The following is a 14,407-nucleotide window of genomic DNA, read 5'->3' as shown; positions in this document are numbered from 1 at the left end:
CACCAGGACATTTTCCCATGACAAAATTGCTGAAATAAATGAGAAGTGTGCAAGAACGCAACCAACATTCATTTTCAATGAGGCTTGCAGAAGAAACCTGCCTGGTGGATTGTGCTACATGTACATTTGTGGGAGGTAGGAGAGCCATTTTGACTTTCCACCACAAGCATCAAATGCCTTGGGGGCAAAGTCACATATCCTATCAGTAGTGGGCCTGTCAAATGAACAGGATGATATGCTTGGAAAGCACACTGTAAAAGGGTCTTCCAGTTAACCATGTTGGGCCATGGCTTAGTTCTCTTGGGATACCGACTGTTCCACTTATGCCTGTTCAATTGTTCCACTTATGCCTGTTCAATTGCCTGTTCCACTTATGCCTGTTCAATTGTTATAAGAAACAACACAGGCTATAAACATCTGGGCTCATGAGAGAAGTGCTAATCTAAAGTGGAGAAGAAGCCAGGAGAAGCATTTTTTAGTTTTCCTTTGGCATAAGTGTGTTAGATACCTGCAAAATGAAAACAGATACTGCCGGATGAGGGTTTCTTAGCTAGCTCAATATGCATGCTTATATTGTGTGTATGCAAGAAAACATTTTAAAACAGTATGTTAATTTTTAAAAGAATTTTGTTAAACAGAGCTTCTGTGTGAAAAGTTGGAGAGTTATCAACATTATGTATAACTTCACTCCCTGACATTTGTAGTTGGCTCTGATTCCCACGGTAGCTATTTTGTGGTTACACCCATGGCTCAGAATTCCAAACGTGCCCACAAGTTCAAAAAGGTTGGAGACCCCTGGCATACTTATTTTAACAGCAAGCTGTCCTTATGTCCCATCGCTCTCTTCAGCAGAAGTAACAAATGCAAACATTCCAAATTCTTGGCACATATTTTATGTATGAATCAGGGTCCCCCAAAACCAACTGATTTCCAGAAATCATTTGTTTTATATCATTTCTCTTGACAATAATTCCTGGCAAGAATGCAGATCACAACAACAAGGCAAGCGTTAAGTTCCACTCAAACCAAATCAGACAGATTCATTATATTGTCTTCATTTGTTTTAACCATTAAAATATTTCTCATTTATAAAAAAAATAATCTAAATATAAATATTAACACTAAGGATTGAAATCACTTGATGACAAAATAATTCTTTGTGTGCTATAACATATACACTTTTATGGTTTTCTTTAAAACAGTAAATTAAATCTGCACATTTGGCACAAGTAAATCTCTGTAAAAATTGAAATGCTTTATAGCAGGTGAGAATTTTTTTTTGCAATGCCTACACAGTACACATTTTAGTCAAAGAAGACTGAATAGTTTAACATTTGAACACAACTGTAGTTGTTTTTCATGCCTCTTATGGAAAACATTCTATTCCAAACTCAGTTTTGTTTTATATCACACCAACAGAACAAAAGTCAAAGAGTTATCTATTAAAATTAGTCATGTCTTGATTCAATATTACATACACAGTATTAGCTAATAGTATCATTGGACAAATATGTAGACCAGCCATCATTACTGACATTTCATTAACACGCAAACCTGCAGGAACAAGAATCTGGGAATGCATCTTGGACAAGTACAGAAAGAGACATGAGAATGGAAACTGAGTAATTACAATTGTATTAGACTCCTACTTTTGTTAAGAAGCTTTTACTAGGATGGTGTATTATATGATTTTTTATACAATGCAGGCAAAATTCTAGCTAAGCCCACTAAGAGACAATGAGAATTTCATGCATGTAAGGGAAGGCATTATTTTGGCTGAAGTAAAAAAAAAAAACGTTCATGGAAAATGTAGATACGGAAAATATACAAACCCAATATAAATTAATGAAACTAACACTGCAGGTACATAGTCAAAATCACTAACTTGCTTAAACTATCCTTTCAATCTTACCATTAAAGAGTGGAGAAGGTGTGAGCTCTTCTAGCCTTATAAAGCATACTTGTGGGTGAAGTGGGACTAGTTCTAATGTGATGGGTGTAAAAATTAGTTAAAACACAGCCCAAGGGTATAATCTTGACTGCAGCATAATTTACAGTCTGACAGAGGAGTCCTAAACTAACTCCACTGAAGTCAATGGGCATAGAAGGGCATCACTCTGCTTTTACTCAGCTTGCATTTTAATAGCCCCATGTAAAATAGGCCTCAAAGCATACAAATTCACAAAGGGGGTCATTCCTTAATTTGACTTTAGCTTAAATTTAAATTCCCTTGCAGCCCACTTTCCTCTCATAGCTCTAAGAACTAAGCCCTCACTATTATGGTTTGCTACCATGAAACTAATTTCTTTAGACACATTCCTACATTGATCAGTTTTGCTACCTGCATTTACGTTCATGCAAGTGATTTTGATTTAGTGCTGGGTTTTCCTAGTTATATGGATCAGATTGTGACCAAAACATACTGAAGGACTTCAGTAACCTAGACCAGGGGCCCCCAACCTTTATGGGTCTGTGAATAGTGCTGGAATTCTGACACAGGGTGGTGGGCACAACCGAATAGGGACTGCTATGGGAAGTGAAACCAACCACAAATAATCAGGGAGTGAGGTTACGTGTAATAGTAACACTTTGACATTTCATGCAGAAGCTCAGTTTAACAGGATGTCTTTTTAAATGAACTTACTGTTTAAAAAACTTGTGCTGTGGTAGCAAAGATTTTAAAAACCTGCATAGCTGATCAGATCTCCAATGGCCAACTGGTGTCCTGCTGGGCAAAAGCCCCATCAAGTCCTGCTCACTTACTTGGTGGATGCCTAGAAAGGTGTCAGGAGGCAAATGGGCATGGACCCCTGGTCTAGACTGCAGGGACTGAAAGCACTGAAACTGAATACTGGGTTTTTGAAATCACAATCATTTGGAGAGGAGTAAGAGCCTTAAAGTCCCTTCCACACATTTTGCTGTGAGCAGAGAAATTAACGTTATTCTGCCAGTAAAAAATATTATCTAGATCTGACCGTAAGGCTGCAAATATGCATTTCTAAAAAGACATTCAATTAAACAGTGATATCTATATATTATTAGATCCCCTTTATAACTTAAGCATAAGTTACAGTTAAGTGGGTAGAATTTTTTTTTAAAAAAACATTATGGGATGGATCCACCTAAAATTTCCAAGGAATGGGGGGAGGATTTTCAGATTCCCTCCCTCTGACTTCAGACGCCTGATTCCCCTCTCATGTTGTTCCTGGAGGCCCCCTATCTCCCGAGATCAGCAGGAGGACAGAGGTGAGAAAATCACCCTCTGCTGATGAAAATCCTTCCGTCAGCAGTCATTTTTGGTGGGAGCATTGCCAGTTTAATTAGGCTTCTACTATGGAGTCCCAGGCCAGTTTCAGGTACGGAAGATTTTGACTGATTTCAGTAATGAACACTTCTATTTTTTTTTCTGGAAATAGAAAGGGTTTCATATTGTCCCATCTGAATGTCTATTTAACCAGCAGATATATCCCTCTACTAAGGTATCATAGGAAAGTCCTAAAATGATATATCTGAGTATGCCAGAATGGAATGCAAGTGCAAATCAAATAAGGAAAATTGCTCATCCAACAAGGCTAGGGTCATTTAATTATTCTCCTTCCTTATCACCCCTCCCCACAATTTGCTTCAAGATTAAACTGTTACTCCTGGAACAAAATTGCTCAGCAAGGCATATATTACTATGACTGTGAACAGTAAGATTCCTGTAAACATGGATCACCACACTAAAGGATCTGAGTTCTTCCTTGAGCTTCAGACATACTGACTGACAGTTAATAAATGAATGAAGAATACAAAAACATTCTGGACTGGATCCTAACTATTGCCAACAGAAGAAAAGTAGATCTTTGTTGTATTTCTCTCTGATCCTACAGTTCTTTATGATCCCCAGAATATTGATTTCTGTGGTTGTGGGACCCGCATGGATTAACTGCTATGTGGGTGGTGGAAGGGCTACATTGGGAAAGGGAAAAGACAGAAGGGAACAGAGATGGAGATTTGCCTCCTTCCCACTTCAACCCCACCAATGCACATGGGTTGTATCATCCTGGAAGTCTACTTTTTGGAGGTCTAAAAGAATTACTGTGGGGGAAGGAAATGTAGCAAAGACCTGCAGCTGGTAGTTAGGATCCACCTCAATGTATTTTAATGACAAGATATTTCAGTACAATTGACAATGTGGAAAAAAGTGCATCTTAAAACATGGAGCCTTGAAACTCAACATCCTTCCTGGAGTCTCATGAGAACTTTAAGGCAGAGTTTCCAACAGAAGACCACAATGCTGAAGACTTGAACAGCTTTCTCAGTGAGGTATCCAAACAAAGCCCTATTACTGAGGCATTGTGGGTTCTTGAGGGTCCATTTTTATTGGATGTATACAATGGCTGTTATATAAAGGCACTGTAGTGTGCAGCCTTAGGCAGTGTGTTATTGGCAGTAGAATTTTGTAATTCTAGTACATTACAGCAGACCCTATAGATGGTTCCTAAAATAGAAAAGAAATGAAGAAATAACAAATTAAAAAAGGAAATAACATTAAGGCTGTATAATTTATTAAATGCTATTAATCTTATGAGCTAGAGAATCTAGTCATTAAATGCATCACAATACATCCATGATAACAAGACATGGGCCCTTTTCACACTACATACCTGCTTCCAGAACATCGCGAAACGCAGCGCAAAAACCGCGGAAGATAGTGTCTTCTCGCGAGAGTTTTGCGTGACGTCGTGTGAGTTTTGCGCGACATCGCACAAAACTCTTGCGAGAAGATGCTATCTTCCGTGTTTTTTGCGCTGCGTTTTGCGATGTTCTGGAAGCAGATATGTAGTGTGAAAAGGGCCATGTTCACTATTTAGGCTAACCTTTCTAGAGTTGGGAAAAAAATAATCCAGATTTAAGATCTGAGAAATGTCCAAACTCTATGAGGGTTTCTAGTATTTTTTAAAAAATGGAAGTGCAGATTCTAAATATTAAAAAAATCTTACCCATGTTCCATACATAAATAATGCAAGTTTCCTCACTGATCTGAACTCTGACATACATGCAATTAAAGCCAGTTTGGTGTAGTGGTTAAGAGCGCAGGATTCTAATCTGGAGAGCTAGGTTTGATTCCCCACTCCTCCACTTGAAGCCAGCTGGGTGACTTTGAGTCAGTCGCAGCTTCTAGGAGCTCTCTTAGCCCCACCCACCTCACAGGGTAATTGTCATCATGAGGATAATAACAACATACTTTGTAAACAGCTCGAAGTGGGCATTAAGTTGTCCTGAAGGGCAGTATATAAAGTCTGAAACTACTGCTAGATTTATCACATTTCACAGACATCTAGGATTTGGAATTCAAAATTTACATCATGGATCAAGTCTTTGGAGAAGCAGCATATTAATTTTTTAAAATTGAAATTTCTAACTTTTATTTGTTTCACCTGACTTGCCTCTTCCTTATTGTCGCCAGATAGTTTAAACTTCTTTCCGTTTAAGATATGGAACAGTAAACCTCTACTCGGCTCTTACCATCAAATCCTTGGCAGTGCTTTTTCTCTCTTTAGTTCTTTGTGTCAGAGATCCTTGAAGCATGAAATTCTTGTTAAATGTTCTATCGGGAGTAACTGGAGAGGCATCCATGTTTTCACCTGCAAAAGATTAGGCAGCAGCATTCACCATGACAACTTAAATCAAACGGAATGATGGAAGAAACAAAATATGTAGCTTCTAAAATGGACAGAGACTGAGTTAAAGTTCAATGGCTGATGCAGGCCATTGTCTGAAGGGATCTCATTTCTGACACAAGGATACTCTATTTTTGAAAGCACAACTAAGGGGAGATTATGTACTTGCTCATCCTTTTCTCTGCAACATTAAATTTTGGTTTGGGGAGGGTCAGTTTTAAGTCAGATGAGATTTGTGGCTGATAAACCAAGGTGAGGATGCTGTTTAGCTACGTGAGGGTAAGTTATGATATGCCAGTTACAACCTAAAGACTTGGACCCAATGCAGTATTTATACTGATGGAAGAAGGTGGCTGTTTTCAAAAATTTCTCTCTTCCAATCACAGACCGCCAAACTTACCCCCCATCTGACTCTCCCAAAAGTAACACTTAATGGAACATTTTGAGATGCAGTGGGAAGAAGGAGATGAGGAAGTCATACTCTGCAAACAGAAAACCCATTAGTGGAAATTACTGCTGGATTCAAGCCAATGTACAACTGGGCTGCTTTATAATATTTCAGAATAAATTGCCATCTGTGTAGTACACAAAGGCAAAAGTTAATAAATCAGTTTCAGGTAGCTCGAAGGATGTTAAGATTGAGAAAAAACTGGAAAGAAAAAAATCTGACAGGTTTCTTTTAAATAATCCCTGTTTAAATATTAGAAAAGGGAGGGAAAGCGGCAATATATAACCCAATCTCATCACATCTCAGAAGCTAAGCAGGGTCGGTACTTGGGCAAGGGACCACTAAGGAAGTCTCTGCAGTGGAAGGCAAACCTCCGCTCCTTCTCACCTGCCTTGAGCCCTTGCTGGGTTGCCATCATAAATTGGCTGTGACTTGATGGCATGCACATGTATGTAGATATGAAAAAGTGAATTTTGAGAAAAATGGGGGTGGGGGGCTTGCGAACTCTTTTCTTCTTTCAGAATAATCAAATACTTTTTACAGTAAAATGGTTTCTACTGGGTTTTATTAATTCAAAATCTTTCTGATTTGGCCATCTTATCATTGGCATTTGAGAATATCAATAGAACAAAAATGAACTTTTTGGATTTTTTATTTTTCTTAATCACCTTTCACTGGTGGAGCAGGAAGCTTTCGTCTCTGCTGTCTGGATGTGTCTATTGTGTGCATCTGTTGAAGGGAAAACCCCACAATGTATTAGTAAATATTAATACAGAACTTTTATACTGGCTGCAACCCAATTCCATTTGCATGCAACGGGTCAAGCACATCCCATGACCCTGGATGGGGGGCATTTCCACACCTGTCCCGCTCAGAGGGGAAGAGATGGATCATGATAAGGAATATGGAGTCACTTTCAGATGTGCAGGATTTGACCCTGCAGTACCGGCTGTCCACAGGATCGCCCGACTGGGATGGCTGAGTGTGCTTCTTTCTCACCTGGTTTGCCTGCTTTTGGTCACGTTTTCTCATTAGGTGAACGCACGGAGCAACATTCAGGCCTGCAACTGTAAGTGCTGAAATTCTGCTCTCAATATCTGAAATCTTAAAGTAAACCATATATTCATAGGACAGAGGTAAGTTCGGAAGCTACATTTAATGGAGCTGCTTATCTATAACCAAACCCATACCTTTATTAATCAAAAATGTGTAAAAAATATCATGCATTATATCTGAAACTTTTTAATACCTATTAAATGAAAGAAAAATACCTATGTAATTAATGTCTATACAGCAGCATAGGAAACCTTTTTATGTTGTGATATGGAAGCATGCTGGGTGACCTTACATGTCACACACACTCAGCCTAACCTACCTCACAGGGTTGTTGTGAACATAAAATGGAAGAGAGAAGTACAATGTAAGCTGCTTTGGGCCCCCTCTGGGAGGAAAGGCTGGGCATAAATGAAATAAATAAACAAACAGGTGACAAAGAGAGAATATTTATTTTATGCATTGTGTAAATTATTGTAATGTGGGTTTCATTTTAAAAAACAGTACATTCAGATTCCAACATATCTATGCCTCTTGGCAATGTGTACTTTTTAAATAAATTATATATTTATAACATGCTCATAAGGTGAACAGTTCATGCAGAACATGGCATTCAAGCAAAAGGCAAGAACAGCATATTGACTTTGCAAGGTAGCTAAGTAGGTACTTCATCTTACCTGAAGCTCTGCATGATGAACTTGTGCAGCTGCTGTTGCCACTTGGTCCTCCAGATCAGCCAGCTCAGATTCTGCAGTAATGCTGTTAATTCTGCGTGCTGCATCCTCAAGCTCGTTTAGCTGACTCTCCAATCCATACACGCCACCAGCTGTTAGGTACACCTATAAACACACCTGAAGCTATAAACACATGAAGCTTCTTCAAACTGAATCAGACTATCCATCTAGTTCAGTACTGTCTGTTCTGACTGGCAGTCGCTCTCCAGGGTCTCTGGCAGATAAATGATTTTTCTAGCACAGACTACGTGCAATACTTTTAGCTGGAAATACAGATACGGAGATTTGTAACTTCTGCATACAAACCATGAGCTCTTCCATTAAAACAAAATGGCATATTCCAGGTCCATGCACTACGCTCCTTTCCACCGGAATCATCTTGTACTAGATATCTGCCTTCCTCCATAAGAAAGATCTTCTCCTGCACTTGTTCCCTGGGATAGTTTACTTAGAAATTCCAGGGATCTGAGACTTTCTGTTCTGCCACTGAGCTGCATTGTAGCATCTAGTGAGGCTAGTTTTCATCTGTGGTGTACTTTCAGGTGTTTGGACCACAGGTTATTACTGAAACATGCATTATCTGAGCTCTGCATTTTGATATTTTTTTACTATTTTGTTATTTTTTACTATTATTATTTCCAGAAATGGAAAGGGAGGATCAATATAGAAAAAGAGAGAGGAAAGAGATGGGATTCCAGAAATTTTTTGAAATGAGACAAAACAGAAGGATAGATTTTATTTTGTCATATTTTATTTTGTCATATTGATTATACACCACGGCTGCCATAACTGAAAGCTACTAAACTTGAATTCAAGGAATTATTCAGCAAAAATGGCTGTTAAAAAAAAGTTTGAGATAAAGTCTGCAAAACTGCATCTGGGAAAGGGGAGAGCAAATTGCCTTGAAGTGAACCATTATTGATCATGGAGGGAAAAAAGAAAAACAAGTTGTTTCTAAAAGAAACTACTATATTTACAGCTTAGGGGCAGCCTGGGCAGAACAGAGCCGTAAGAGGAAGAGCTTACTTTTGTATTGAACTAGATGAGGGGAGTCATGACCTGGATAGGCCATTCTAGCTCAATCTTGTCAGATCTCAGAAGTAGAGATGGGCACAAACAGCAATATGAACAAAACAAAAAAGCCATGAACAGCCCAATCTGCTGTTTGAGAACAAGCCGTTCGTTGCTGTTCGTCAAGCCAGACAATCTGGCACCTGCAATCAATTCCCTTGGCAACGTAGGCAGGGATTGTCTGAACTCTGTCTGAACTGCTGTTGCCCTGGAAACCCCAATCTAAGCCCAATTTAGCTTGATAGGCAGGTCTTCCTTTCAAGTGTGCTCCAAATTTGTTACAAGGGAGCAAAGACCAGGAGGGAGGGGGGGCCTCCCAGCTCTGGCTAGTCTTTGCAGACAGTGGAGAGGGAGTGACAGCTACTGTTGGCATTTTGATAGAGAGACAGGGAGAGTGCATTGGAGCTTGAATTTTCTTTGTGTGTGGTGGGATATGGATCTACCCCTTCAGGTACCAGGGCTGCTGCTAGGCTCTGGGGCCAAGCTATTATTTATTATTGGTACCTTTCCTGCTGCCTGCTCAGGTAGGGTTTCTGGGAGTGGTGCGGTAGGGATCTACCCACCCTCAGGTTCCAGGGCTGCTGCCAGGCTCTGGGGCCAAGCTATTATTTATTATTGGTACCTTTCCTGGTGCCTGCTCAGGTCAGGTTTCTGGAAGTGGTGCAGTAGGGATCTTGACCAAAGTTGGATGATGGCTGGAGGAGAGCCTGCTGGCCTCCATGAACAGCCAACCACGAACATGTTCGTGAACAGGGCCATGTTCATGGTTGTTCGTGAGTCCCTGTTTGTGGATGGCAACGAACAACGAACATCATGTTCATTTTTTTCTGTTTGTGTCCATCTCTACTCAGAAGCTGTCGGGTTGGCCCTGGTTAGTACTTGAATGGGAGACCACTAAGCAAGTCCTGGCACTATGCAGAGGCAGGCAGTGGCAAACCACGTCTGAATGTTTCTTCTCTATAATACCCGATTGGGGTGTGTGTGTGTGTCACCATAAATTGGTTGTGACCTAATGGCATTTTGTGCACACGCATGCACACACACACAAGGAAGAATGATACATAACAATGCAACATCTAAAAACATGCCTTAATTGGACACTACAAGAAATACGTTAGAGATGGAGATAAATAATAGGTACACATGTTTACAATCTGGATGCCAATGCTGGAATACCAGGCCTGGATTTAATGATTTCACTGATCAATTAGAAGGTGCTTCTGATTATGCTGGTGTGTGAGAGACTAGTTTCCCCCAGCTGTAGTCTCCTGCGATCCCCAAAATGGCTCCAGATCATTAAGGTATTCTCCAGAATGGCCTTTTAGTAGCTACCTGCAAACTCCCCTTGTAAAAAGCATATCTGCTTTCCACTCACATAGTAGAGTCTTTGGATCAATGATTTTCAATGGAGTTTACATTTTTGTAACCATTCTGGAAAATCAGTGTTTGTGATCATAAGATCATCCTCAAAATGACTAATTTTATCTCAAATGATAGTGTTTTAGATTTTGTAAAATTATGGTTGGATTGTTGGAAGCCAACCATAATCTTACATTCCACATACACCCCACCCCGAAGAGCTTCAATTTGGGTTTTGGAATATTAATGAAGAAGACCTATGAAAATGTACAGGTATGTTGCTCTTGTTCCTCTCTCAGTATTCATTGACACCACAGTACATACAGCTAGGGTGTCACTGTGTGTTAACTTTGGAGTTTTAAAGTTTCTGTTATATATATATATATATATATATATATATATTGTAACACTTTCTAGGCCATTCAAAATCAAATGCTCTTTTCACATAAGAGTGATCCCAAAATCCTACCCATATACATCGGTATGCACACATCCTGCCATTCTTACATTTTCTTCCAGTGTTGTGAGTTGCTCGTCAAGTCTGATAGGGTCTGTACCTAACGGAAATTCACCTTTCCCTCTGTCACAAGCATCTGCTGGAATATCGCAAGACCCTGCTGATTCTGCTATGAGTTCCTCTGTGGCGTTGATGACTTTCAGGACCTCTGTAGATATGTTGCAGAGAGACACAGCAGAGTATTTCTGTTTCAAAGGGTAAAAAGGTTCATGTTAGAAAGGAGATGCAAACACTTTGTAATTACTTTACTGAGACACACACCTCTCTGTATCTGCCTTTGGCATGGAACTCGCAGCCATGCCCTGAAGTGCACTTTGCCTACCTAAGCAAAGGTCTAGTTGAATTTCCTAATATTTCAGGCTGAACAATATTTCAGGTGGAACAAGGAAACTGGAATTATATAAATAGTGCTGATGCTTTTTTATTTATTGACTGATTGGCTTTCTCTGTTTAAATGTGTATTTTAAATTTTGTATTTCAATGTTTGTTGTGAGCCACCCTGAGCCTGTGTGTGGGGAGGGCAGCATATAAGTCTAATAAACTGAACTAAACTGAATAAGATGATTGAATGGATTGTACCACTTCAGGATCCTTTGGAATGATTTTCTATGCTCTCGTAGTGGAGGACTAAAAATATGATCTCCACTTTGGTCTGATATGATGCGGTTCATTCTATCTGCTCAACTTTCTACCACCTCATTGTAGGTCGGCAGCATTTACTGCATGGGGCTTAGGTCAAATAAAAGGGAACGCAAACAAATTACAGCAATACCACCTCATTGTTCTACATGTAGAAACTCAGTTAAACTCTACATAATTATCATACAGTATGGCTCTTCAATATACTAGTAGAGGTTTATATAAACTAACAGTGCAATTCTATGCAGAGGTACTTAGACTGGAGTATTTCTGCGTAGGATTGCACTATAAGTTGTGTAGTTGGGGGTTGCATAGTTGCTTATGACAAACACTGACTCTCACAACAGCGAGGAAAATATATTTTATTATATACTTTTCGCTAAAAACATATTTCAAATAGAGTATACCAACAGATGGTAATGATAAAGACGTACATTATTTGCTTTGTATGTTTATTATGAACTGCTTTATCTCCCATAAGTTAGTGGGTTTCTTCATTATAATAATTTGGAACATTTTATTTCACTTTTTTGTTCATTTTAAAAGTTTAAATTCCATCAACATGGTTCCGTCAAACCCTCAGAGCAACTAACAGCATATTACAAAGCAAAATTATAAAAACAATAACAGATTGAAATACACAATCAAACAACATATCAAGTAGGGGTAAATGTCAATGACACTAACGGAAAATAGATATTTTTAAAGTCTATATTCCAAAATTCAAGCTCATTAGTTCCCAAATTGTTGGCCCTCCGTCAGGCCTGATAGAACAAAAAGTTCTTCAACATGTGCCTAAAAATTAAAAAAAAACAAGGTAGTATGTTTCTCTGGGAAGGAGGTTCCATAATGAAAAATATCATTACTGACAAGGTGCCTACAGGGCCTTTTTGGTTGTGGCGCCTAAAGTATAGAATGTCTTCCCTACACAAATATGCCTGGTGCCTACTCTTCTGACCATCTGATGTTTTTATTTGTCCCTCTGGCAGTTTGTGACTATCTGCAGTTTTAGATTCTTTCCTTGCAACATTTAAGAATATTTTGCTTCTCTATTTCTATTGGTTTTGTTGTTGTTTTTATTATTATTTTAAATATGATTGCAATTTGTCTTAGTGGTGTAAAATAGTAGAAAAATTGGGTAGAAATGAATAAAACTACTGAATAGATAAATGTTTTAAGATTGGGCACAGTGGTACAGCACATGCTCTGAATCCAAGATTCAATCTCTGGCATCTCGAGTTAAAAGGCTTGAGATATTTACCAAATAAATGTTCAGTGAGTGCCTTCGCGCATTGATCTTCCCATGGGTTATACAATTGAACTATGATGAAAATGCAGATGCATTTGGATTAAAGAGAAGCTGAACAAAAGCTGAAGAGGCAAGCTGGGGGCATCCTGACTGTCATCCTCTTAGCTAAGTAGAGTATAGTGATAATTAAACCGGTCAGATGACTCCTTTCTTTACAAACGAGGAGTGCTTGAATAATAAAGTACTTGAAACATACAGGACTGCTGCACCACTCACAATTTCCCGTGTTTTGCATGTACTTTTTGCAAGTGCTAATTAGTTTGAAAGAGATCAATAGTAAGAGAGGAAATTAATGTTATTCTGGAGCCCCGACCCCTGTACCAGCCCATTTGCAGTGCCTTAATTAAAAGCCAAGAAAAGAGAGCATGATATAAGATTACATCAAAGTATATCCGTATTGACAATGTTTCCTGCTTCCAAGAAGTGTACACTTTGCTGTATTCTTTTTTTCTTCTTCCATAAACCAGTTAGCACCTTGGAGCTATTTATTAAGCCCTAGATCTTAATGGCTTGCTACATGCCTTTATAAAAGGAGTTGACAAATTGATGTGAAATATTTAGAGCTCATATGCACAACTTAGTATCATCAGTTACAAAGGAATAGTAACAGTTTTATTGCCTGTGTAAAGGACAAGCCACCAGGATTGTAATTTTGCCTGTCACAGGTAAAAGATTACGACCACAGGTGAACAGAAGAGGCCAGCCATGATACAATAATAGAGGTAACTGGATGGGAGGATGGTGCCATTCCTCTATGAAGAGTGTTATACTTGCACTACCAGCCATGGAGATGCTGTTGCATGCCGTGCTGTGCTTCTAAAGATTGTTTCTAGGTAAGAACTAACATCACTAATTAGCAGGGCTCATTTTGAGGGGGAACACGCAGGAACGCAGTTCCGGCAGTTCCCCAAAGAGGTCACATGTCAGGTGGCCCTGCCCACCTGACTCTCGGCCATTTTGGGCCCGTTTCAGCCTGGATTGTGGCCAAAATAGCCAGGATCAGGCCTCTGACGGGTGGTGGATCACTCAGCAGCAGCCTGATCCTGACCATTTTGGGCCCCTTTTCAGCCATTTTCAGCCCCCTTTTGCCATTTTGGGCCCAATTTCGGCCCTGAATGGCCAGGATTGGGTCCAAAACAGCCAGGATAGGTGATGTCAGGGTGTGTGGCATATGCTAATGAGTTATGCTAATGAGTTCCTCCAGCTCTTTTTCTACGAAATGATCCCTGCTAATTAGCAACTCATCAGTCAGTAACTAGACATAGGCACGAACCGAAATACGAACCAATGTTCATCATGAATCAGGCCTTTTTTTGGTTCGCGAACTGGCAGTTTGTTGAAGGGCATTTCTGACGACCTGCGACAAACTGCTATGATTTTTAGCCTGGTTCATTTGGTTTGTTTTTTGGTTTGTCACTGCAGACAGTCTGGTGCTGATCAATCTGTTTCCTAGGCAATGGCGGGGGGTGGGGGGAGAGGCTTTCTGCAGACCTGCTGCCCCACAAGTGACTGTTCACAAACCAAACAAACTGGTTCACAAACCGGACAATTACATGCCAGTTTGTGATTCGTGAAACATGACGAACCATGAACTCCAACAAACTGCCATTT

At 39.6% G+C, this 14,407-nt stretch overlaps 1 protein-coding gene across 1 annotated transcript in view; it reads right to left on the bottom strand.

Moving 5' to 3' along the window:
• Positions 1–919: 919 nt before the first annotated feature.
• Positions 920–14,407, bottom strand: part of MYRIP (myosin VIIA and Rab interacting protein) — a 216,041-nt gene continuing 202,553 nt past the window's right edge. Inside the window, exons 12-17 of the mRNA XM_054991980.1 lie at positions 10,839–11,033; positions 7,845–8,006; positions 7,114–7,218; positions 6,783–6,843; positions 5,512–5,630; positions 920–4,483 (exon numbers count right to left, since the gene is read on the bottom strand). Of these exons, the coding sequence (XP_054847955.1) occupies positions 4,451–4,483; positions 5,512–5,630; positions 6,783–6,843; positions 7,114–7,218; positions 7,845–8,006; positions 10,839–11,033 (675 nt within the window). The 3' untranslated portion in view covers positions 920–4,450. The remainder of the gene's footprint in view (positions 4,484–5,511; positions 5,631–6,782; positions 6,844–7,113; positions 7,219–7,844; positions 8,007–10,838; positions 11,034–14,407) is intronic.

The sequence above is a fragment of the Eublepharis macularius genome, chromosome 11 (assembly GCF_028583425.1).
Source record: "Eublepharis macularius isolate TG4126 chromosome 11, MPM_Emac_v1.0, whole genome shotgun sequence".
Classification (NCBI taxonomy): Eukaryota; Metazoa; Chordata; class Lepidosauria; order Squamata; family Eublepharidae; genus Eublepharis; species Eublepharis macularius.
Note: the sequence above shows the minus strand (reverse complement) of the source record. Positions and strands in the feature narration are given on the sequence as shown.